Source organism: Anabas testudineus, chromosome 8, assembly GCF_900324465.2.
Source record: "Anabas testudineus chromosome 8, fAnaTes1.2, whole genome shotgun sequence".
Lineage (NCBI taxonomy): Eukaryota > Metazoa > Chordata > Actinopteri > Anabantiformes > Anabantidae > Anabas > Anabas testudineus.
Genome location: NC_046617.1, coordinates 18,012,302 through 18,035,943, shown reverse-complemented (window position 1 = coordinate 18,035,943; position 23,642 = coordinate 18,012,302). Strand labels below are relative to the sequence as shown.

Below are 23,642 nucleotides of genomic sequence, written 5' to 3'. Positions count from 1 at the left end.
CGAGGATTACAGACCTCACACCTCTTACAATAAAACATAGACTCTAATATTTCGTTGGACCACGGCTCACATTCACCATGGCATCGTTTTGAAAAGCTTCTGCAACGTCACATTTATTCTCGTCCAGAGTTGCATTAACCTTTCTCCAAGATCTTGTACGGATGATGGGAGAGTCGGACGCTGCACTACGTCTTCTCCAGCACATCCCAAAGATTCTCAGTGGGGTTCAGGTCTGGACTCTGTGTTGGTCAATCCATGTGTGAAAATAATGTGATGTTCTTCAAAATACACAATTTATACTCATGAACACACCTCATTCACATAGCACCTTTATCAAATCTAGTTCACATTCCAGTCAATGCAATAAAAGATGTCCACATGACCTCAGTTACATTAGTTATACTGTAAACATGTTAATGCAATGATGGAAAATATTTCCAGGTAACAGCTATGTAACAACATCCATCTACTACAGTGGCTATAAAATGTATTTACCCTTACTGGAAGTTTCCACTTTTAATTTTTTTACAATATTGAATTATGGATGCTTAAGTTATTTTCTTTTCTGACAAAGAAATTTAAAAAAATATTATTTAATGTCTGAGTAAAAACAGATCTCTGATTAAAAATAACAGATAACCATAGAGGTGGTGAGTTAGCACATTTACTCAAGTAGTGCACTTAATTACAATCTTGAGGTACTTCATCACATTATTATTCTAATCTACAATTCCTTTTGATTGTTTTTATATCTGCTCCAATTAAAAGAGGCAAATATTGTATGGTTTAGTCCATTTATCCAATGGTTTTAATTACTAGTTAATTTGCAGATGCACTTTTTTTTTCATACCAAATAACTGAGAAATTATAATTATTCTTTGGATCCCTTCTTAGGACTCTATACTAGTTATCAACAATATCATATTCAATATTTTTAAATACATAGTTTTCTCAGTGGAGTACTTGTAGTTTTGTACTTAGCACATTTAAAAGCATTCACCTGTGTAGTACTTCAGCTTGAGTAAAGATTGTGACGTGATACCTGTAGCTGGAGTAATTGTAGTGTTAAAAGTGTTAAAAGTTTACTAATGAATATGAATAATTAATATCTGAGCGAAGCTACACATGAGCCCATGTGTTTCCTGTGCATCCTCTGTCGGGGCTACTGACCCAGGAAGACTGCAACTCCCATGATTCCCCGCGGCGAGCTGCCGTTAGCCGTTAGCGAAGCTCAGTCCGGTTCCGGTGTCTGGTTCCGCTGTCAGTCCACCGGGAGCTGCCCGTCTGTCACCGAATCTCGCTTGTGTTCTGTAAGTTACAACTAAACAACAGCTCAGATGAGCGATTCCAACAAAAAAAACATTTATTTATGAATCAGTGGTTTGTCACATTGTGGATGTTAGCTAACATTAGCTTAGCCTCACAGCTCTGTCATTAGCCAACTGCTTAACTAGTTTAACGTTGAGCCAACTCAATATAACTAAATATGCTGTTATTTAACTCTGAAAACCGTTTAACTGTATAATTCTAGGCCGAGTAATTGTGGTTAGAAATTAAAAATATGATCAAAAAATAAAAATTACAACTCTGCTACTGTTTTTCCAATAAAAAATAGCAGTATGTATTGAGATTATGGAGGATGGACCTCTATTATATCAAAGCTTGTATCTGTTATGGTACATTGGAGTATACCTTTACTAAATAATCACCTTTCTCTGTATATTTTTCACTTGCTTTTGTCATTTTACCTACATGTCCACACTTAACTGGCTTAACTGAATCATTTGGACATTAAAACATCCACCGTATGGAGGTTTGGTACCAGGCTGTTGGAGCTCAGAGAACACACACGTCAGGATAACAGCCTGTGGATGTTTTCACACCGTAATTTAATATGGTCTTATGAAGTTGATGCTGATTTGTTATTTGCTGGTAAATATCAAATATTAATCTTTTTAAACTAATAAACCTCTCTTTTTAAATCTTGTTTCTGGTGGTAGCAGGCAGGGTGGTTGTCAGCCATGGAGCGTTTCATGGGAGGAGGAATGCTGCCTCTGGTTTTGGGAAGTGCAGCGATCTTTTTGCTCTATCGGATGCTTGTGCGTCTCAGACCAGGAGCCGCTCTGCAGGATGCTGTTGTGGTCATTACAGGCGCCAGCTCTGGACTCGGGAAAGGTCGGCCCGGTTGTTTCTTTCTCACTTCAGCTGGCATGTAGTGTATATGTGCGATAATGTGCCAGGTGCTTTGGTATACACCCTGAATAATACATGTGTTCTTTGTGTTGTAGAGTGTGCACGGGTCTTCCACGCTGCAGGTGCACGCCTTGTCCTGTGTGGACGAGATGCAGCCCGTCTGCAGCAGGTGGTCCAGGAGCTCACAGGAAGTGCAACCAACACACACTGCCAGGTGTGCACACTGTAATTCAAACAACTGGACCATGAATATTTCCGTGTATTTCCCATACATTCTTTGATTTGTGGTTTATCATCAGCTACGGCCACATTTCAAATCACATTCAGAGAGATAACTGGAGAATCTATAATCTCATGTGGGACGGACCACTTCTTTGGCATAATACAGAAACAAACTATCTAAAAATTAAAAAGGGCTTTTCATCTTATTTAGTTTTCATCTCCTGTTCTATTCTGAGAGCCTGATATAAATCTACATGAAAAGACATCCAGTTTAACTTAGCATTTCACACTATGTAAGGATTACAAACTGATGAGAAACAGCTTGAATAATGATGCAGACGTGTGATAGATTTTTTTTTTTGTCGCACCATCAGACTCACAGTCCCAGCACTGTTATCTTCGACCTGGCTGACACAGACACAGTAGAACGAGCTGCAGCGGATATCCTGAAATGCTACGGACAAGTGGACATTCTCATCAATAATGCTGGAATCAGTTACCGTGGCAACATACTGGATACCCACCTTTCAGTACAAAGAGATGTTATGGAAACAAATTACTTTGGGCCCATTGCTCTAACCCAAGGTCGGTGTAATTTTATATCTGTAATTCTTGTTTGTTTTGGTGACACTGATAAAAAGACATGTTGGAGCTTTTTATAAACATTTTCAGATTTCCCAGGAAAGAAGGTTTATGGGGACCTACACAGTGTGTTAGATTAGTCAGTGATTTCTCTATCCGCGTGGTTCTCTCTCCTCTGTTCACAGCTCTCCTGCCCTCCATGGTTTGCCGGCGAAGTGGCCACATCGTTGTCATCAGCAGTGTCCAGGGGAAGTTAGCCATTCCTTACAGATCAGCTTGTAAGTTGGTTTTACTTATTTGATAAAAAAAAAAAACTTGAGTTTTCAGTGTATTGGTTGAAATTAAATAAAGCAGCTTGCTCTTGTTTGTCCACACCGTGAGCCAGATGCAGCATCCAAGCACGCCACCCAGGCCTACTTCGACTGTTTACGGGCAGAGATCGATCGCTTTGGGATTCCAGTGACCGTCATCAGTCCTGGCTACATCCGAACCAACCTGTCGGTGAATGCTGTCACAGGGGACGGCTCAAAGCATGGAGGTGAGAAGATTTAATTCAATTCAATTCAATTTTATTTGTAGAGCGCTTTTTACAATTGACATTGTCACAAAGCAGCTTTACACAACCAAAGAACAGTACATGAACAGTGAATGTGTATGAATCATAATAATCTGATTGTCCCTGGATGGAAGATGGATCCATGTGATAAATATGCAGCTGTAGAGGAAGTCGGGAGGGGCAAACGTTTTTTTACTGCAACGAACAACAACTGATGTGTGTAAACAAATCAGGATTGGTATACAGGTAGAGTTTAAAGGTTTGCCTTGTTTAAAATAAAGTCAATCAAAATCTGATACCCCTCTGCAACACCAACAACAATATATATGTTTCTGTAGTTTTAGAAAGTCCGACATGTTGGTTCGTCTTCACTACAGAATCTCGTCTGTTTCAGATGTTGTTTTTTTCTCAGTTACACTTTCAATCTAATCTTAGATTAGAATCTAAGATTATAACCTTAAAATTTTTGATCCAGCACCTCCAGTACTAACACACGAGTAAGTACGCTTTAATTTAAGGAAATTAAAGCTGTAATTCCACTTTGTCAGATACAAATATAAAATTTAATAAAACAGAAGGATAAAATAAAAAAATCTAGCCACAGGGGTTGCAAGCCAGTGATTTCTGTGCCGGTCCCAAGCCCGGATAAATAGAGAGGGTTGCGTCAAGAAGGGCATCCGGCGTAAAAATGGCCAAAATAACCATGCGAATCATTCACAAGACTTTCATACCGGATCGGTCGAGGCCCGGGTTAACAACGACCGCCACCGATGCTGTTAACCTACAGGGTGCCGGTGGAAATTTGACTACTGTTGGTCGAAGAAAGAGGGGAGGCAGAAGGGTTCGTGGTCAGAGAGAGAAGGGGAAAGGCAGGAACATAGATCTGAGAATAGGGACTCTTAACGTTGGCACGATGACAGGGAAAGGCAGAGAGCTGGCAGACATGATGGAGAGAAGGAAGGTAGATGTTCTGTGTGTGCAGGAGACAAGGTGGAAGGGAAGCAAGGCACGTAGTATTGAAGGAGGATACAAACTGTTCTACCATGGTGTGGATAGGAAGAGAAACGGGGTAGGAGTGATCTTGAAGGGGGAGTTTGTAAACAGTGTTCTAGAGGTGAAAAGAGTCTCAGACAGGGTGATGAGCCTAAAGCTAGAAATTGAAGGGGTGATGATGAATGTAGTCAGTGGGTATGCGCCACAGGTTGGCTGTGAGTTAGAAGAGAAGGAGAGATTCTGGAGTGAGTTTGATGAGGTCATAGAGAGTATCCCCAGAGGAGAGAGACTAGTTGTTGGAGCAGACTTCAATGGGCATGTTGGTGAGGGCAACAGAGGTGATGAGGAGGTGATGGGCAGGTTTGGTGTGAAGGAAAGGAATCTGGAAGGACAGATGGTGGTGGACTTTGCTAAGAGGATGGAAATGGCTGTAGTCAACACTTACTTCCAGAAGAGAGAGGAACATAGAGTGACATACAGAAGTGGAGGTAGGAGTACACAGGTGGACTACATCCTATGTAGACGAGGTCATTCGAGAGAGGTTAGTGACTGCAAAGTGGTGGTAGGAGAGAGTGTAGCCAGACAGCACCGCATGGTGGTGTGTAAGATGACTCTGGAGGTCAGGAAGAAGAAGAGAGGGAAGACAGAAAAGAAGACCAAGTGGTGGAAGTTAAAGAATGAAGAAACTTGTGAGGAATTCAGACAGAAGTTGAGACAGGTTCTTGGTGGTCAGGAGGAGCTTCTAGATGACTGGGAAACTACAGCAGAGGTTATCAGGGAAACAGGTAGGAAGGTGCTAGGTGTGTCATCTGGAAAGAGGAAAGAAGGTAAAGACACTTGGTGGTGGAATGAGGAAGTACAGGAATGTGTCCAGAGGAAGAGGTTAGCTAGAAGGAAGTGGGATGTAGAAAGGACTGAGGAAAGTAGACAGGAGTACAAGGAAGCGCAGCGTAGAGTGAAGAGGGAGGTGGCAAAGGCCAAACAGAAAGCTTACGATGAGCTGTATGACAGGTTAGACACAAAGGAAGGAGAGAAGGACTTGTACAGGCTAGCCAGACAGAGAGATAGAGATGGGAAGGATGTGCAAAAGGTAAGGGTGATTAAGAACAGAGATGGAAAGGTGCTAACAACCCAGGAGAGTGTGCAGAAAAGATGGAAGGAGTATTTTGAGGAGCTGATGAATGAGGAAAATGACAGGGAAAGAAGGGAGGAAGATGTGGATGTTGTGGAGCAGGAAATAGCGGAGATTGGAAAGGATGAGGTTAGGAAGGCTCTGAAAAGGATGAAGAGTGGAAAGGCTGTTGGTCCTGATGACGTACCTGTGGAGGTGTGGAAGTGCTTAGGAGAGACAGCAGTGGAGTTTCTAACCAGTTTGTTCAATAGGATTCTAGAGAGTGAGAAGATGCCTGAGGAATGGAGGAGAAGCGTTCTGGTTCCGATCTTTAAGAACAAGGGTGACACGCAGAACTGCAGCAACTACAGAGGAATAAAGTTGATGAGTCACACAATGAAGCTGTGGGAAACAGTAGTGGAAGCCAGGCTTAGGAAGAAGGTGGAGATTTGTGAGCAGCAGTATGGTTTCATGCCCCGTAAGAGCACCACTGATGCCATTTTTGCTTTGAGAATGTTGATGGAAAAGTACAGAGATGGTCAGAAGGAGCTGCATTGTGTCTTTGTAGATTTAGAGAAGGCGTATGACAGGGTGCCGAGGGAGGAGCTGTGGTACTGTATGAGATCGTCGGGAGTGGCAGAGAAGTACGTCAGACTAGTTCAGGACATGTATGAGAGAAGGATGACGGTGGTGAGATGTGCTGTAGGTCAGACAGAGGAGTTCAAGGTGGAGGTGGGACTACACCAAGGATCAGCTTTGAGTCCCTTCTTGTTTGCTATGCTGATGGACAGGCTGACTGATGAGGTCAGACAGGAATCTCCCTGGACAATGATGTTTGCGGATGACATTGTGATTTGCAGTGAGAGTAGAGAGCAGGTAGAGGAACAGCTGGAGAGGTGGAGGTTTGCTCTGGAAAGAAGAGGCATGAAGGTCAGTCGTAGTAAGACAGAATACATGTGTCTGAACGAGAGGGATCAGGGTAGAAATGTTAGGTTACAGGGGGCTGAGGTGAAGAAGGTACAGGAGTTTAAGTACTTGGGGTCAACAGTCCAGTGTGATGGAGAGTGTGGAAAAGAGATGAAGAGGAGAGTGCAGGCAGGTTGGAGCGGGTGGAGGAAAGTGTCAGGAGTGTTGTGTGACAAAAGAGTGTCAGCAAGACTCAAAGGAAAGGTGTACAAGACAGTGGTGAGACCAGCTCTGCTCTATGGGTTAGAGACGGTAGCAGTGAGACAGAGACAAGAGGCTGAGATGGAGGTAGCAGAGATGAAGATGTTGAGGTTCTCCTTAGGAGTGACCAGTTTAGACAGAATAAGGAACGAGTACATCAGAGGGACGGCTCACGTTGCCTGTGTTAGCGACAAAGTCAGAGAGGCCAGACTGAGATGGTTCGGACATGTTCAGAGGAGGGATAGTGAGTATATTGGTAGAAGGATGTTGGAGATGGAGCTGCCAGGCAGGAGGACAAGAGGACGACCAAAGAGGAGATATATGGATGTCTTAACAGAGGACATGAGGTTGGCTAATGTTAGGGTAGAAGATGTTCATGAAAGATTTAGGTGGAAAAGGATGATTCGCTGTGGCGACCCCTGATGGGAAAAGCCGAAAGAAGAAGAAGAAGAAGGATAAAATAAAAAATTAAAACAAGAGGAATAACATCCTAGTAGCTCACCAGTTTAGTTTAGCTGTTGAACTGCTGACCCTTTCTTGCTTCACTCTTTTCAGTTTTGGATAAAACCACAGCTATGGGTTGGGACCCCAGGGATGTGGCCTATGCGGTTCTGAGGGCTGTCCGTCACAGGAGCAAAGATGTGGTTTTGGCTGGACCTGCTCCCTCCGTGGCCATTTACCTCCGCACACTGTGGCCTTCACTTTTCTTCAAACTCATGGCGTCTCGTGCTCGAAAGGAGCAGAAGATGAAGGACGAGTGAGAGCTGATGCAGCTGCAGGTGAGAACCAGTGGCTCTGATGGTTTTGGAGGCCAAACAGAGACGAGTTGCACCTTTTCAGCAACACTGTTTGCAGTGTTAGGAGAATCTGAAAGCAACTAAAAACCAACAGGTCCAACTGATCTGCAGCTGAGCAGGTCACTAAAGCTGTGCTGTGCCACTTGAACTGAGTTGTCTTCAGGATCAGTGTTTACAAGTATCTATCTACCAGAGCACTGTTCAATTCATAGGCTCAGAATAAAAATAAAAAATAAAATATCTACACTTGACTGTGGAAAAGTGTCAGGTGTTAATCACTTAACCTGCACTGAAATGTAAAATTAAAAATATAAATCAGTGTGAATCTTTACATGTATAATACACGTATCTGTCTAATGAATATTATGTATAAAACCTTGACTTTTAATGTTTTTCAGCTTCATCAAAATCCTTATTACTGAATCAGAGTATTCAAAGGTTATGTGGTTGTGTGTTTCCTGTTGATTTCATCAGGCTACAGGTTATATTTAATACATTTACTGTAAATACCAAGCTGCATCTTAGTATATCTAAAAAGTCTGCTAAATAACCAATGGAATACACTAAAAAAATGAATTAATTTACTGACTCTTTCTATTGACTCTCCCTTTTTAAATATACATGTGGATTGTCACACATTAAATGATCAGTGCAAGTATGAACCCTGAAAGTTCTTTTCCTGAAGCTAGTTCAGTTTTTCTGAGCACAAATGTATTCAAATATGTATCTAAAGCTAATACGAGGCTTCAGCACTCAGAGTTAATCAACTCAAGTGCATATTTTCCAAAATGAAGGTAGAAACGTGTAGTAAAGGCAACGGAGGGATAATTTGTACCAAAACGTGTGATTCATGGTTGTAGCCTTTTACTGGCATCACATATTTTTGCAGAGGGAAAACTGTGTTTTGTCCCCATCACTTTAATTAAAGTATATTTTGTAGATCTTAAAGGCCTTTATGAACAGAATCCTGCTTCCTGACTATATAAGTACAGCAGAGGTAGATGTATTAAGCAGATGTATCCTAGTACTGTTGCTCTATTGATAATTACTTTTTACACTTCTCACACTTTCTGAACTCATTGTGAGATTTTCATCAACTCAAAAACACATTTACAACTTAGTAAAATGTGCGAAGTGTGTGACCATTTCCTGAAGTGATTATATGTTGTTTGTGCAAAGGAAAAAACTGTTTCAGTTAGTTTACTATAAAACACAAAGGTTAAAAAAAACATTTCTTCAGCCACGTTGTCTCAGTTGGGGTGCAGCGCCTGATGTTTCTGGGTCATCTGTAACATATAGTGACCAGTGAACGCTGAAGGGGATTATTAAAACAAAGTGTTGTAAATACATAGAGGAAGGAAACACTGCTTATCTCCGTCCAAAAAAAAAAAAAAACTGCTGTTAGATTTCCTGTTGAAGTTGAGCAGTTTTCTGTGTTTCATCACTTTGTCCAGTCCAGACGAGAACATCACAACCCTGCTTTCTATTCCTGTTTAACTAATTAAAAAAGTTGTAATGCTTTGATAGGTTTTATCTTTTAATCAGTGCAGTCAGAGATTCAGCCTGAGAGAACTAATTGCTGGTAATAACCCAAAGACCACACGCTTCGTTTACATGAACAAATGAGTGGTGAATGAGTTTCACCAGAAAGAACGTAAGACAAGAAGCAACAGGCTGATTTTATAACCATCTTTATACACAGAATAAAAACACCTTTTACAAACTGAAGATTTTAAACAACAGATTCTTCCTTTTTTAGATGTTCTCTTAATATTAAATTAAACAGAAAACACTTTCTGAAATGTTAACAATAAATAGTCCAAATAACAATTTACATTATGTTACAAAAGCGCAGTAAATACTGGAATTGACATTTGTACAAATAAATCCTTCAACAGGAGGAAAGAAAAAAACAAAAACGTGCCAGATTCAAAGACGAAACCTGCTGTTTATTCGTTCCTAGGATTCATCCCCGTCGTTTATCTAGTGTGAGAAGATGAAACCTTTTTTTCCAGACGCTTTTCACAAATGAATCAGTATCAAGATCTTTTGCATTGTAGAGCCAAAACCCTCGGGTCTGCATCAAAGAGACAAACACTTTAAATCCCATCTGTAGGACAACAAGAGCTTATCGAGTTGTTTACAATACTGCATATTGATGATTATTCACATGGTACGTGTGTATTCTCTGTAAACAGTTAGAGAAAATATTTAAACTCATCCATTTACCTTCAACGTTATCGCAGAGGTTAAAGGGATGGTGTTTAGAAGCCAGTTATGTTGACATTACCAATAGTGTTCTGCATTAGTACTTATTAAAAGAGAATTAATGTTTTAAACAACCAATCAGAGCGTTTCACTAGTGATTAAAGGCGAGTGTCAACTCTGGCTTTAGTGTTCGATTTCATTACAATACTACTGCTCATGGGCTTTAAACAGAGTGGGGTCTCTTAGAAGACATTTTAAACTTTAGTCAACCTTTTCCTGATATGGACTGTATGACACAAACAGAACAGTGTTACCTTCACTGTAGTTGTTTTGTGAATTAGACCCAAAATAAATGTTTGGCTATATTAACGTAAAATAAGAAACAGCAACTGAAATATGATGATTCAGCTGAAAAATGAAGTTGGTATTTCTTTGCATTCTGATAAAGCATCAACAAACCAACCTAAAGGCTGTTTCAAGCCGTAAATCTCTGAAAACGTCATGAAGCGAATGGCGTTGGATTGCGATATGATTTCAGCACAAAACATTCCTGCTGCCAAATGAAGTCAACCAACAAAAAGCTGCCATTTTGCACACGGCTGTAAAAACCTGATTCCAAACACACGCGGCAGGTTATGTTTCAAAAACGCAACCAATTAAACCTGAACTGATGAAGATGAGGAGAACGTGAAATGGAGGGCAGCAGCTGTGCCTTGTTCCACTTTTGAAATTGAAACAAAACAGGAGACTGTATGAAATATCTGGTCACATTTAACTTTCTAAATCCTTATACAGCAACTATTTACCACCTGCTGGGATCTGAACTGCACATTTTGGCAGATTTACACATTTTGGGGGTCGATCTGAGAGACGAGAAGACAAACAAACACACATACATACACACACAAAGAGCAGGAAAAGACATAAAAGATCAATGAAAATATTTTGTTTAGATATGGCATAGTATTTTTCCTGTACATGAGGTTGTGTTTTGTAAACGCATTTGTTTTTCTAAAGTGTTTTTTTTAAAGGGCATTTCACCTTAAAGAACAGTTCAGTGGAACCAACACGTTTTGAACAGTGGTCTAGGTTCACTGTTATTATTGCACTTTTACAAAAAGGGCAGGGACGATGGCTTTTTGGGGGGGTGGGGGGCAGGCGTTTCCCCACTATCCAGGAGGATAGACGTATCAACTCCACACGGCTGTAGGTCAGTGGGGGCAGGTCCTGTCTTCCTCAGGGAGGTGGGATGGAGGGCTCAGTCACGGCGAGCTCCTGAGCCAGGTCGTTAAAGCGAGCGATGTAGTCCACGCTGCTCTCACTCATCATACAGGCGAGCTGAGAGTCCATCTGCAGACACAACCAGTGAACAGTCACACAACTATCTGTTTGTGGCAACATGTCCAGTTAATTAACATGCAGCAGCTATTAAGAGTTAACTTTTAAATTTTCCTGTGTACCATGGGATCATTTAACGATCACTGAATTCAACTTAAAAACCTGATGATTCATAAACTAGCACTTAAATTCCTGCCTCAGTACAAAACACATTTACGGCTACAAATTTGGTTTTGTTTTTACATTTTGAAAATGTTATGAACAGTTCCTTTTTTCCAGCTGTCACTGAGTTACTGTGATACTGAAGACGTCTTTAACCAGTTGATCCTCAGGAATCTTCTGCTCCACTAAGGTCTCAGTCTTCAAAGTCAGCAATGCATTGTTTTTACTCTTTTCTACCCTTACAGTCAAGTGCAGCTTACCTCTGCCACATCGGGAAGGCCGCGGGACTGGAAGGAATCATGGGAGTTGCAGTCCAGGAGGCTAGGACCAAGCAAAGCTGTGCCACTCGAGGGGCCAGAGGGGGTTAGGGTGGTCCGCCTGCCCTTATCAGGAGTCACCATGCTGGCTGGAAGGAGAAAAGAGGAACATTAATGATACACTGCCCGTCCAAAAAAAAAAAAAAAAAAAAAAAAAAAAAAAAACTCTGTCTGAAGAAAAGATGTCGTGGAAAAGATGTTCAAACTATTGACACGAATCAAGCAAAGAAAACATCTAAGGAGATAGATGAAACTACTAAAACTGGGTTAACAACTATCCAATGGAAGAAGGTCATGTGGTCCAGGCCTGAACCCCATTAAGAATCTTTGGGATGTGCTGGAGAAGACTTTGTGCAGTGTCCGACTCATCAATACAAGATCTTGGTGAAAAATTAATGCACCCTGGACGGAATAAATGTTGAGGGTACATGACGAATGGAAACAAAGCTGTTTTCATGCCTGCAGATTGTGTTTTGTGTAAATTTCAACTACATGAAATAAAAACATGTTATTAGTCTGAGATGTATTTAAACTGGTGTGTTAGCAGCTCTGTGTTCAATACATCAGAAAAAACCTGATCGTATCACTTGAGCTGATTCTAGTGTTCAATGACAGTGATTAAACTTTTAATTAAAGCATTTAACTTTGATTTCCATTTTCCAAAAGATACAAAATAGTATCTGCTTGACTGTATATAAGAGATAAAAGTACTTACAGAGGAGGCAGCCCAGTGTGGAGTCTGATGAGTCGCTGGGATACCACTGGGGGTCGTGGCTGGGCGATGGGATCCAGCCTCGAGATGGGCTGACTGAGGGAGACGAGGCCAGCAGTTTGGAGCCGTCGCTGTTGCTCAGCTTGGCTGGAGAGAGTGCAGCCTCCTCACCTGCAGCTGATAGAACATACACGATGTTCAATAAGTCAGATGGCTCAGTAGTTGGGATTCACGACATCTGACGTGCTTTCATGTCCTACGCTTAAAACGATTAGTGTAAATGCCAAACGTGTAAACATGTCTTCACTGTGGGTTCCCAGAAATAAATATACTGATATAACGTTTTAGCTTAAATGTCATTAGACAGTATAAAAACACGTTATGTGTACGCACCATAATGGGCAGAGTTGATGGCGAGCTCGATGATGGAGTCACTGATGTGTGTTTGAGGTTCTCCAGGGGCTAGAGTCTCTTCAGGGGGGCCAGGTAGAGAGATGTCTAGAAGCGAGGCTACGCTGGGTGGAGAGAGGAGCGAGTCTCCACCACTGGTCACTCCAGGAGAAGGTGGATGCACACCATTCTGTGAAGAACAAGTTGAATATATAACAGGATGTGGATGCAGCGACCTCCCTCTGTCCTCAATAAAGCTTCAGAAATACTTTTAGTGTTAGTTATAATAATTAACACAATACACATTAAGTAATTATGATTTTGATTCAAAACAAATCTAGTTTCTTCCTCCACAGGCACGTTACTACTTCTTTCAATTAAGGCACCGCATGACGGTGATGATTCTCCATTAACCTGTTGTCACTGCTGTTGCTTTCCTTTGTGTTTATTTTAATTAGACCATGAGTAAATGATAACGATGCATGATGTGCAATAAAACCACATTAATTCTAATCTGACTGTACTGACAGGAGTCTGAGCCAGTCCCTGAATATTAATTAGATCTAGGACACTTATGGAAGAAATGCAGATATAATGAGAAGAACAAAAGATTTAGTTTGTACCCAAAAATCAGATTTGGGTGTCGTACCATTGGAGGAGTTTTAAGAATGGTATGAATAGTTGCACTGCTTGACTAGAGTATGAGGAAAGGCAGGTCTCAGTTTAATGCAGTGGCCATTTTGCATAACAGTGAAAGCATAGAGGAGACCAAAGAAGGTATAACTTTTCGATAGTGATAGGTAGTGAAATAAAGGTGTTTGTTTTATTTTGTGCATTTGTGTGTGTTTGCGTTGCTTCTGACCTCTGAGGCATTTTGTTGGAGCAGCTCAGAGTCTGGTTCAGCATCGACTAGGGGTGCGGTAGGGAGCAGGGCATCGTTATCAACAGCGGGAGAATCCAGCTCTCGACAGGGACTGCCAGGGATGATGCCTGCAGACTTAGCAGCCAGGTCAATGGCACCTGAAAGAGTATGAACAATAGAAAGACACAAAGGATTTGTCACAGCTGCACATACCCGATAAGTAGCAGAGACACCTTTGGAATATAAAAACTGAAGCTGGCACAATGGGGGAAAAACAAGGTCTTCCTCTCAGAGAGTTAATCAGTTTTTGAAACCATGACTCAGTTTTGGATGTGAAACCAGGGAACAGTGTCTTGTATTTAAAAAAAAAAAATAACCAAATGCTTGTAAGAATACTGTTGGTGGCCAATGTGACGATGATGGTAAGTGTTATTTTTTTAGTTGTGGCTGCAGTTCCTCTTTGAGTAATAAAATTATCCGCCTTTAAAGGAGAAATAAAAACCTTAATAAAGCCTAAAAAACAGGAAATTAGATTGATTAGTGGGATCAGTACGTACTGGAGAGCTGGCTCGCCACTGCAGAGCTGGGTGCAGCAGAGGAAGCTTTGGAAATGAGGGGGCGAGGAGAAGGAGCCAGACGAGTATGGATTGGCCGGAAGGAGCCAGTTCCTGAAGAAAGAAAAAGGAAGTGAGAGAGAAAAATAAAGTTCATGTTGAAAAAGAGAAATTACATTTATGTATATTAGCAAGTGCAGTAATTTCCCTACAGCACTAAACATTTCCATACACTGACAAGATCATGAACAGTAGGATCCTGATGTCTGAAGCGTACCTGTGGCAGAGGAGTTGGAGAGGATGGAGAAGGAGCAGACGTGCTGAGGAGTGTCTCCTGTCGTTCGAGGTAGCAGTGTTCGCTGTGGACAAGACAGAAGCAACTTTCTAACCCATCATGACCGAGAAACATGTAAAAGAAATGTGATCTGATCTTCATCAAAGTCAAGAGTATTAACAAATATAATGTGCCTAAAATAGTAACACAAAAAACATTCTGATATTTCATGTCTTTATTGAGAACAATCATAAAAACCTCGTAGTGCTACTGGAAAAAAAACTACTATAATCAGAGATATTAGAGTTATACTAATTAAATGTAATAAAATGTAGAAGCTGCTGTGGCTGCCTATGCCAACAAAAACACTAAAATACCACTCTTTAAAGAAGAGGACAAACTAAAACCACCTTTCTTACCTGAACTACAAGTGGTTTCCGAAGTTGCCTGTTCCGAGGTTTTCTCTGTCTGGAAAGGAAAAGATCTGACTGCATCTACAAAGAAAAAAAAGAAGAGTATTAACACTTAATCAGTCGAGGATTGTAAATAATGATGCTCTATTATTGTCTTACACTGATGGAGTCAAGCTGCTGTCTAAAGGCGAGCTCGGCTTCCTTGTTGGGGGAGAACATTCTGTTGTGTCGTGAACTGTTGGGGGGGATCGTGGTGGGCACTGCGAATACACCGCCCTCTGAATCGCCGCTCGCCGTCGACCCCAGCAGAGAGCGGGGAAGGTTGCGTCCACCTTAAAAGATTTCAGAATAACCAATAAGTTTATTCAGACCAAACCCAAGTCAAATGATTTCACAGCAAACAAGCAGCTAGATTATATTAGTGCTCTGAGCGGATACCTGAGGTTCCACAGTTTCCCAGGTGTAACCTGGCGCCTCGGACAGATGCCTGCTGCCGTCCGCAGCTGGGGCTGCGAACACCTGCTACGAGACCTTTTCCTGGAGGTGTGACGGCCTGATTTGGTTCTTCCTGTTGGGCCTTGAGTGGTGACGTGGCCGTGGAGCACAGCTCTGGAGCCTGGAGGAGGAGACACATTAATATCACCATCTGCTCCACATGTACAGTTCTAAATGATTCTTAACCGCAGTTTGAAACGGTACCACAGGCAGCTCACGGCCAATTTTCAGTGTGAAAGTCAGCCCACATTGTACCAATCTACCCTTTATTTCTCTGTGGAGGATTTGTTGTCAATTGGTACGCTTAGCAATGCAGTTTGGTGAGTATGCATGAATATGCAGTGTGGCAAATGAGGACCACTTTCAAACATCTATTTAAAGTTGCATTCTGTACACAATCCTAGTTTTCTACCTTATGCGCACCATATGATCCGTTTAACTTATTTAATGTTTACACACATTTTGTTTGCAAAACAAAATGTTATCTGAAAAGCAGCCACGACACAATGAGAAGTCATAGTTGATACCTACCAAAGGTTTAGGATTAACCTCTGTGGAGACCAGCTTGAGCAGGCAGCGCAGAACCCGCTGGGTCCTGTTGGTCTTGGGTTGTGCCAAAGTTTGTCCATTTTCCTGGTTGCTGGAAGGAGCTGCCCCAGGCTGCCACTCATACTCCAGCTGCAGCTTACCTGGCTTCCCAAGCATCAGGTAGAGTTCGGCCAGTGTAACATTCTCCGCGTCACGGGGGCTCCAGCCCTCCTCTCTGATCTGCTCCACAGTCCGTTCTTTGACTGATGCTGCAGAACCCTGCAACACTCCCTCTTCTATCACCAGAGGTTTGGAAGGAGGAGTCTGGTTGGCCTCTGGGGAAGAGGTATTGGTGTTTTGTTCCTCTTTCCACTGCTCCGATGAGCTCTCCACACTACTACACAACTTGTCCGTAGTTTTGGTCACTGCTGGTGCTAATCCACCACTGGCCTCCACACCAGTACAGGTCTTGCCTCCATCAGAAGGTCCAAGCCCAGTTCCCTCCTCTCTGGGAACAGTCGTCTGCTGACAAGAAGCAGGATTTGAAACAGAAACAGGTCTTTTCTCCTCCACCTTTGCAGAACTGTCTAATGAAGGTTCTGGGTTAATTGGCTCAGTTCGACGAGTTTCACCCAATCCAGTCAATAATGCACCACCAGCAGGTGCTGTAGCGTTTCCCCGTCCAGATTTGGCGCCAGTCCGAGGTGGTGGAGCCGTGTGTATGCCCAGAATCTGGGCAGCTGGCAATTCCTTTGCGTTGGGCCGGGTTTTGCCACTCTCCAGCCAGTGTACCGTGCAGGACGCCTTGGAATGAACCACACGGGCCACACCAGGCAATGTCGTCAAGGTGCTGCTCTCGGCGGGGAAAAGAAACAGCTCCTCTGGCTGGGATTTGCTGGGAGAAGCTGTGCTGGACTGCCCACCTTCCAGAGCCTCCCTCTCCATGAGGCTCTTAAGCTAAAGCGTAAGGGTTAAGGACTGAATAAAATGTACCTGTTCCTGTGTATTTCTGTAAACTTTGTCTGCTCCAAGAAGCAGTGATATGTTAAAAGGATACTATACGCTGGTCATGGTACGCCCACTTCTGTTTCAGGTATTCGATGAGGCTGGAGACTTTCCTGTGCAGCTCCACCACCATTCTGGATTGGACACAAAGAGTGAAAGATGTTAATTTACAAGTTGCTGAGCAAGATGTTCTGAATAACACTGAGCTGAATAAGTTAGTTTTTATACTTTAAACAAACAGCACTTACAACGTCAACACAGACTAAATTTGAGCTTTTCCTGCATTACAAAGTCAAATGCCAGATGTCTTTGTGCTTTCAAAAAGAAAGGAGTCTCTGAAACAGGGTTACGACCTGATAATAAACTCAGACAAACAGGAAAGTGGAAATGTTCTGGAACTTAAAATTGTTAAATTGCTGAGAACTGATACTCGTGCAGTGATGAAATACATGTAAACGCTGCTTTTGAAAAGTTTTACTCTGGTAATTAACTCCCCTCAAACTTCAGTTACTGGCTTTGCCTGACCTGAGCCGAGGGTTGTGGGCCAGACTCTGAACGCGGGCCCAGGAGTGGTTACTGCGTGGTTGGAGCTCCACTGCCACTTTCAGGGGCAGACGCACAGGCTTCTGGTCCTCCTCATCACTCACTCCTGCAAAAACACATAGAGACTTGATGAGACAAGCTGAGATATCGTTGAAGAGCAGTACGCAGTCAAAACTATTAAAACTAAGCAGATAGAAATGCCACTTCTGTAAAACAAAATTACTGAACCACTATGATGGTGCAAATGTTGAAAAGTACACCTCAGGCAAACTTGATACTTCCTGCATTTACAGGCAAACAAAAGACTCTAACCAAACTCTGAGGCTCAAAGGAGAAAACAAAAACCAGAATCAGGGGTCTGCCATAAACTTCTACTAAAACTTACTGAAGTTTCAATTCAGATTTTCCATTTCTTTGACTTTGTGAATGGATTATGACACAGAGTGGTGGATGACAGCCGGTGAGACCAGTTGTCTCCATCATCTCCCTCCTCCTCCTCCTCCTCACTTTGCTCCCACAGTTACCGTGGAAACGGCACTAGCCCACACGCTGTCATTGTTTTTAACAAAATACCACACCCCCACAATCCCGGTGCCTCGCCATCACCGCGGACTGTATTTTCAGCACTGATGTTTGTTTATTTTGTACGTGTAGTATGTGCTGGTCGTCTGTGTGTGCACGCACATACTCACCGTCCGGGTCGCAAAGTTTCTTCAGTGCACGGCACATGGGTGCTTTGATTCGTAAATTCCTCCCTTTGGAGCGCACAGTCGTCGCCCTGGTCACAAAGAAAAAACAGCAGAAAGGGATTAAGTCAGTTAGGTTTAAGTGTTCCTGCTGGTTCAGTGTCTCATGCATCTGTGTTTTTGTTTTCAACACAAATAGAAAATTATCTGACCCTGCTATGCAATTACGAGTTGTACTACCAACTTACCCCTGCTGGATGAGTTCATTTAGCTTTGCCACGTTCTTATCATCCATTACTGTCAAAGACAAAACACAAAACCAGAGAGACGATTACGACATTGTCCTTCAGGAGCAGCCATTCCCCCATGACTGGGAGCATGTAGCGTTTAATTACATCCCTTGTGTCCCAAACTAACATCAGGAAAACATTCACAAACAACTTTTTAAAAGGACATGCATTCATACATGTGTATAGCCTTCACTTACACCCTCCAACTTTTTTGCGGAGCTCAGCATAGCAGATTAGACCGTACAGTTCTTGAGAGGATTTCTTCAGCACTCTGGAGTATACTGAGAAAAGAGGAGCACAAGTCACAACACTGCTGTGCAAAAGGCGTGTGTATGGTACGTACAGATAAAACAACAGCGACACTCAGGGCTTTTTGCAGGGGAAAGGGTTTATCTCGTGACATTCTTTACCATATGGGTTTGGACTCTCCCAGCTACATAAACAAGTTTAAACCACCAGAAAACATACGTCTGCCATGACAGCTTTAACACATATGCTCACTGGCCACTTACACTTGTACAATATAAAGCAATCCAAAATATTGATATCTTTTATTAGGAAGTGTTTTTAATTTTTTCGCCCCCTCATTTATGTAAACAGGGGAGCAAAACATTAAAAACAGGAGCTGCTCACCATTGGCAAAGTCAATGTGTTTGGAGATCTTGTGCCAGGTACGGTAGTAAAAGTGTCGGACCTGCTCCTTGTTCTTCACCATGTTGGCTGGCTTGCCTCTCTTCTTGTACTTCATTGCAATGTTGTTCTGGATAGCCTCAAAATCCTTCCCATGCTGGATAGGAAAGAAAACCATGTGAAAAGATGGCTTTAATAGTTTGTGCAACACATGCTGATTTGCTGTAAACTATGTGGTAAAGATAACTTGTTTCCCTTTACCTCGTAGAGTCCCTCAAAGAAGCTGTTTTTGTCTTCTGCGCTCCAAGACTCCCACTGCCGACGAGCCCTTTTCTGGTTACCAGCTTGCTCCTCTTTCTCAGCACACCCTTGGCCCTTGGAAGACTTAGACACGGCCGCTGTGGAGCCAGCCACAGGCCCTGACTGTCCCACTGCCCCTTGTGAGGAAGAGACATTTTCTGCCCCTGTGACACAGAGAGACAAGAAGTCAACAAACCCAGGAGTCAAATATTCAGAGGAAAAACACAACTTAAATGCCAGGATGGAGCCGAATGTTTGGTAGACCGCCCTGGGTGTTTTTCATGGGATGGGAGGAAAAGTACAATTGTAGTTTTAAGGTGTGTGGTTTGGGGAGATGTAAAATACATGCACACATAGCCACCCACTACCATTACAGCACACAACCAGCTGAGCTTACTCGTCTGTGGTTCAGCTTTGGCAAAGAAGCAGGAAAAGCAGCCAGTCTGTAGGGCCAGGTCTACAGGACACAGGTCCAAAACCAGCTCTTGGTGGGCTCCAGCACACAGCACAATGCCAGGAGGCATTAACACAAATACAGGGGCAGTTGGTGTTGTAGCACTGCGTTAAGGTAACTGTTATTTCCAGCCAAACTGTGTGTTCATTTACAAATGCAAATGTGTCTGTGGCTTAAAGGAACTAACCTAGATGTGTCTCTTTCAAAATAGATGTGCACCAATATAGCTTCACATCAAAATAAGTAGGGCAAAAACATGGTCAACTGGTCAAAACCTGGGCAATCTAAACACAGACTATAGAAAAATCCTTTTCTTTAAATACTCTCAAAGCCCAATAATTCAACAGCATACTATAAATATTTACTCCTGTCAATTGAATTATGAAGCAAGCTTTAACAAGAAATTAAAAACAGACACACTGTCATGGCAGGGAAGTGTAATTGTACTCAAACAAAAAAGGAAATACACAATCTTCCAGTAGGGAACATACAGGTTTCATGTCATCAAATTACACTGGATAGTAATACTCTTGCTTCACCCTGCTGCCCCACCTTTTTTGTGAAATTGGTGGCAGACCAAGAAGTTGATGTCTCATTTGTGTCATGTGCCAACTTTCAATATTTGTGATTAGTAATCAACAAGGCAATCCGTCTGTGTTTTAAAAAGCTTCAGAGCCTTTAGTCCAGCTGCTGCAGCATTTCATAGCTTAAATCACGACTGCTACAGAACAGAGCATCAGCCAGATTTTTTTTTTTTTTTGGCAAATGAAAAACACTAAACTGCCAGAAAAAGCACAGTGGTTTGTTAAAATGAGAAGGGATGTGTTTTAGTACTGTTGTTTGTTGTGACATGTGTGAATTAAACTAACATATGTCCAATTTAAGAAATGTCAAAACAAAATGCTGCCTCTTTGAATGGGTGAATGAATTGAATGAAGAGGGTTCTCTCTTTTAAAAACAAAACAACCAAAAACTTGAGCACATCTCTGTGTAACGATGCTGCTTTCCTGTCCTGGTGTGGTCTCATCTTCAGCCTGTGATTTATTCTACCGTTTTTAAAGCTAAAACGGCAAGTTTCCCAGACATTGCGACTAAACATAGGCAGGTGACATGCTTATTGAAATTTAAGTTCCGGTTTGCGACTCTCTACCTTTTCACAGAAATGTCAGGATGGTGTTGCAACTGAGGTTGGAGCAGCCAGAAACCTGCCCAGCCTACAACAGCCCTGCACGGAGGCACAGAGGGAGCATGCAGCCACAAAAACAGCCATCACAAATAAACTAACTAAGGATCCACTGACAGTGTGAAAACTGAGTGGGGACCCCCTGCTAATCCCACCTACACACACTCTTCCCTCAGCTGGACACAAACAGTACCTTTCGATTTTGCCCCGCCATGTCCATTGATGGTTGAGCCGATTGAATCCTTCCGGATACGTTTACTCGGAGGGCGAACGCTTGATCGGAGAAAATGATGCTGGTCCTGACACGGAGGGACGGGCTCCGCTGAGGTCGGCTGGGTCGAGCCGAGCCCGGTTCGGTTCGGCGGAGAGGCAGGCAGGACCGAGGCTGAACCGGGGCTGAGACCCGTGGCTGATGGATTAAGAATTTCCACTCCGTCGTCTCCCTTTGTACTGCGCTCCTCGCTCGCCTGCTCTCCGCTCTCCTCCTCGTCGCAACCTTCGGGCTTTCTGGACGGATTCCTCCTCCCATCGACACCGATCCCCTCCCTGGAGCCCGGCGTCATGCTGCCAAAACACATTCAGGGAAATTTTGTCACATTAGGAGCAAAACGGTGTGAAAAATGAACTTCTAAAGACGACGTTCACTGTCTCTCAACATGGCCGCCGCTGTTTGTTTCAAATCCCTTCTCCAGTCCCGACAAAACAACACCAAATATATCCATTTAATCAGATGAGATAAATTGTATTTAACAGCCAAAATAGTTGAGTAGCTGACGGCGGTGTTTGACCAAGTGTCTTTCGGCTCTGATGAGCATAATTTGGGGTTGAATTTCAACTAAATTCAAATGCGAGCGCTTTTCAGTTTAGCGCCCTGCAGAAACGACAACGAAAGCTCCTCGGTGCATTCGACCTCTAAATAAAGTGGTAATTTCAAAGAAAATTGTACCCATTCTCATCTTCTTCGGTAGTAGGCGACGTCTTCTTTCTCTTCACCATGGGTCCGACAGGTTATACTGGCTAATTCTGATCAAATTGAGCATAATAAAACCCAGAGCGATCTCTCCGCTTTCTGCCCTCTCCTTGCTCCTGCTTCGACTGAGCTGAACTCTCTGCGCAGTTCAACTGTTTTCTATCAGCGACATTACTCAATGCTTCTTTGCAACAAGAAATAAAACTATTAAACCCATAACACAAGTGAGAAATCCACTGTGTGCAATGTAGATTTTAAATGACACATCTCTGTTGAGCTCAGGTGAACTGACGAGCAAAGATACTTTTAATAAGCCGTGTGCGAGAGGACTTTGCTTGTCACTACGTCACCGTCGCCTACAGAAATTATGTCTGCAAAACTATTTATTTTCATATACATCCTACAACTGTAAGGCTTTGTGATTTAACATGCCAACACCACAACTGTCTCATACAAACATTAAAACAACCATCAACATCAGGAGCAGGCTTTATGTCAAAGCTGCACATCAAAGTGGTGTGTTACATGTGTAAAATACTGCATTACCATGTGCACATCACAGAATTGATAATGGGGTGTTTACTCTTTAGTGTTCCACTAAATTGTTAATTGAATCCCAATAATCAAGAGGTTAAAGAGCGCAGATGAATGACAGCAAGAAAAAGCAAAACAAATACTAAGTGAACACTAGTAGCTTGGGCTCTAGGGATGACAAGCAATATCCATCTTTCTCCAAAAAGGCACAGGTTTTAAATCTGTAATTGGTGTCATCTGACCTCCCAGACAACTTCAATCAGCCACAAAAATCAAAAAGCACAAATGATCCAAAAGCTGTGACAGCTAGAAGCTGTAGTTAAGATAGCAAGTTGAGATTTACTTGTGCTCCTTCAACCTTAAAACTTAACGTTATCGCACTATGGATGCAAAGATGAAACTCTGGTTTAACTTAACCTATACCCTGTCTCAATTTCACTTCATATTAGTGTAATTTGAAATAACAGCAACACACTAATATCTGGTCTGCAGCTTTACACTACCTATTCCCTTTGCAATATTACAGTCATAGCAGAATAGTGATTGTAGTGGTTTGACCACGTAGCTGCCATTTGTCTTCAAGGTTGTCATTACAGAAGAAGTGACATATAGTACATTTTAAACTTAGTTACACTAAAAGCTGCTGTTAACTTTGTTGTAGTAAGCTGAATTACATTTATACAAGAGCCCTTCAATACATAACGTGCTACCTAGCATGGCTGCAGTTGTTGGCTAGCTAACGTCAACGCTTTGACAGTCAAAAAAGCCATAATGTTACACAAACCGCTTTTAGCACAAGGCTTATTTTATGCGGAACGTCAAACGCTTTACTAGACATGTAGCAATATCAAAGTTTGGGTTTTACCTGAAGTGAAAGCCTGTTGGTTGTATTCCCAATCGACACACAGGTTAGCATTTCTAGCTGACGGCAGTCCTCCAGCCTGTTGCCGCCGATGACAGTTCTTTTGGCACGCCCACTCAACTGGAAAACAAAGCCATTGATTGGTTAAAAATCTGCGAGTCCGACCGTTAAAACGTGAATGACAGCTCGGCTCGCCAATTACTAGTGCGAGAGACTCTGCGAAGGACCAATAGCCATTCTCTTCCTGTCATGCCGTTTAAGTTTTCCGATATATGTTTTTAACGTTCAAAACCAATTTCACTTTTTAGTAA

At 42.4% G+C, this 23,642-nt stretch overlaps 2 protein-coding genes across 6 annotated transcripts; one reads left to right on the top strand and one right to left on the bottom strand.

Moving 5' to 3' along the window:
- The first annotated feature begins 1,224 nt into the window (after positions 1-1,224).
- On the top strand, positions 1,225-11,707 carry dhrs7b (dehydrogenase/reductase (SDR family) member 7B). 4 transcript variants are annotated; one of them, XM_026376654.1, is made up of 8 exons: positions 1,225-1,310; positions 2,004-2,175; positions 2,289-2,407; positions 2,790-3,000; positions 3,183-3,275; positions 3,383-3,535; positions 7,380-7,603; positions 11,575-11,707. In XM_026376654.1, exons 2-7 carry the CDS (start codon positions 2,022-2,024, stop codon positions 7,583-7,585), a joined length of 936 nt encoding a protein of 311 aa, XP_026232439.1. In that variant the 5' UTR covers positions 1,225-1,310; positions 2,004-2,021; the 3' UTR covers positions 7,586-7,603; positions 11,575-11,707. The 4 variants fall into 4 exon arrangements, with proteins under 4 accessions (XP_026232439.1, XP_026232366.1, XP_026232512.1 ...); XM_026376581.1 differs by having other exon boundaries at positions 2,001-2,175; XM_026376727.1 differs by lacking the exon at positions 1,225-1,310 and adding an exon at positions 1,331-1,884.
- cramp1 (cramped chromatin regulator homolog 1) lies at positions 9,296-23,451 on the bottom strand. Of its 2 annotated transcripts, none has more exons than XM_026376449.1 (20): positions 23,335-23,451; positions 21,159-21,529; positions 19,290-19,492; positions 19,032-19,185; positions 18,596-18,679; positions 18,357-18,405; positions 18,115-18,200; positions 17,405-17,528; positions 16,932-17,013; positions 15,878-16,831; positions 15,290-15,467; positions 15,011-15,183; positions 14,858-14,932; positions 14,442-14,523; positions 14,168-14,278; positions 13,611-13,768; positions 12,752-12,938; positions 12,362-12,535; positions 11,590-11,735; positions 9,296-11,179 (listed from the first exon to the last, which is right to left on the bottom strand). In XM_026376449.1, exons 2-20 carry the CDS (start codon positions 21,526-21,528, stop codon positions 11,066-11,068), a joined length of 3,504 nt encoding a protein of 1,167 aa, XP_026232234.1. In that variant the 5' UTR covers position 21,529; positions 23,335-23,451; the 3' UTR covers positions 9,296-11,065. The 2 variants fall into 2 exon arrangements, with proteins under 2 accessions (XP_026232234.1, XP_026232148.1); XM_026376363.1 differs by lacking the exon at positions 23,335-23,451 and adding an exon at positions 21,912-22,075.
- Positions 23,452-23,642: the final 191 nt, after the last annotated feature.

Coding starts and splice junctions, on each gene's coding strand:
- dhrs7b (XM_026376654.1), top strand. CDS start 2,022: ATGGAGCGTTTCATGGGAGGAGGAATGCTGCCTCTGGTTTTGGGAAGT. Junction 2,176..2,288: donor CAGCTCTGGACTCGGGAAAG/GTCGGCCCGGTT, acceptor TTTGTGTTGTAG/AGTGTGCACGGGTCTTCCAC. Junction 3,001..3,182: donor GCCCATTGCTCTAACCCAAG/GTCGGTGTAATT, acceptor CTCTGTTCACAG/CTCTCCTGCCCTCCATGGTT.
- cramp1 (XM_026376363.1), bottom strand. CDS start 21,961: ATGGTGAAGAGAAAGAAGACGTCGCCTACTACCGAAGAAGATGAGAAT. Junction 18,201..18,356: donor AATGAACTCATCCAGCAGGG/GTAAGTTGGTAG, acceptor CTTTGTGACCAG/GGCGACGACTGTGCGCTCCA. Junction 11,180..11,589: donor GCCTTCCCGATGTGGCAGAG/GTAAGCTGCACT, acceptor TTGTGTCTGCAG/ATGGACTCTCAGCTCGCCTG.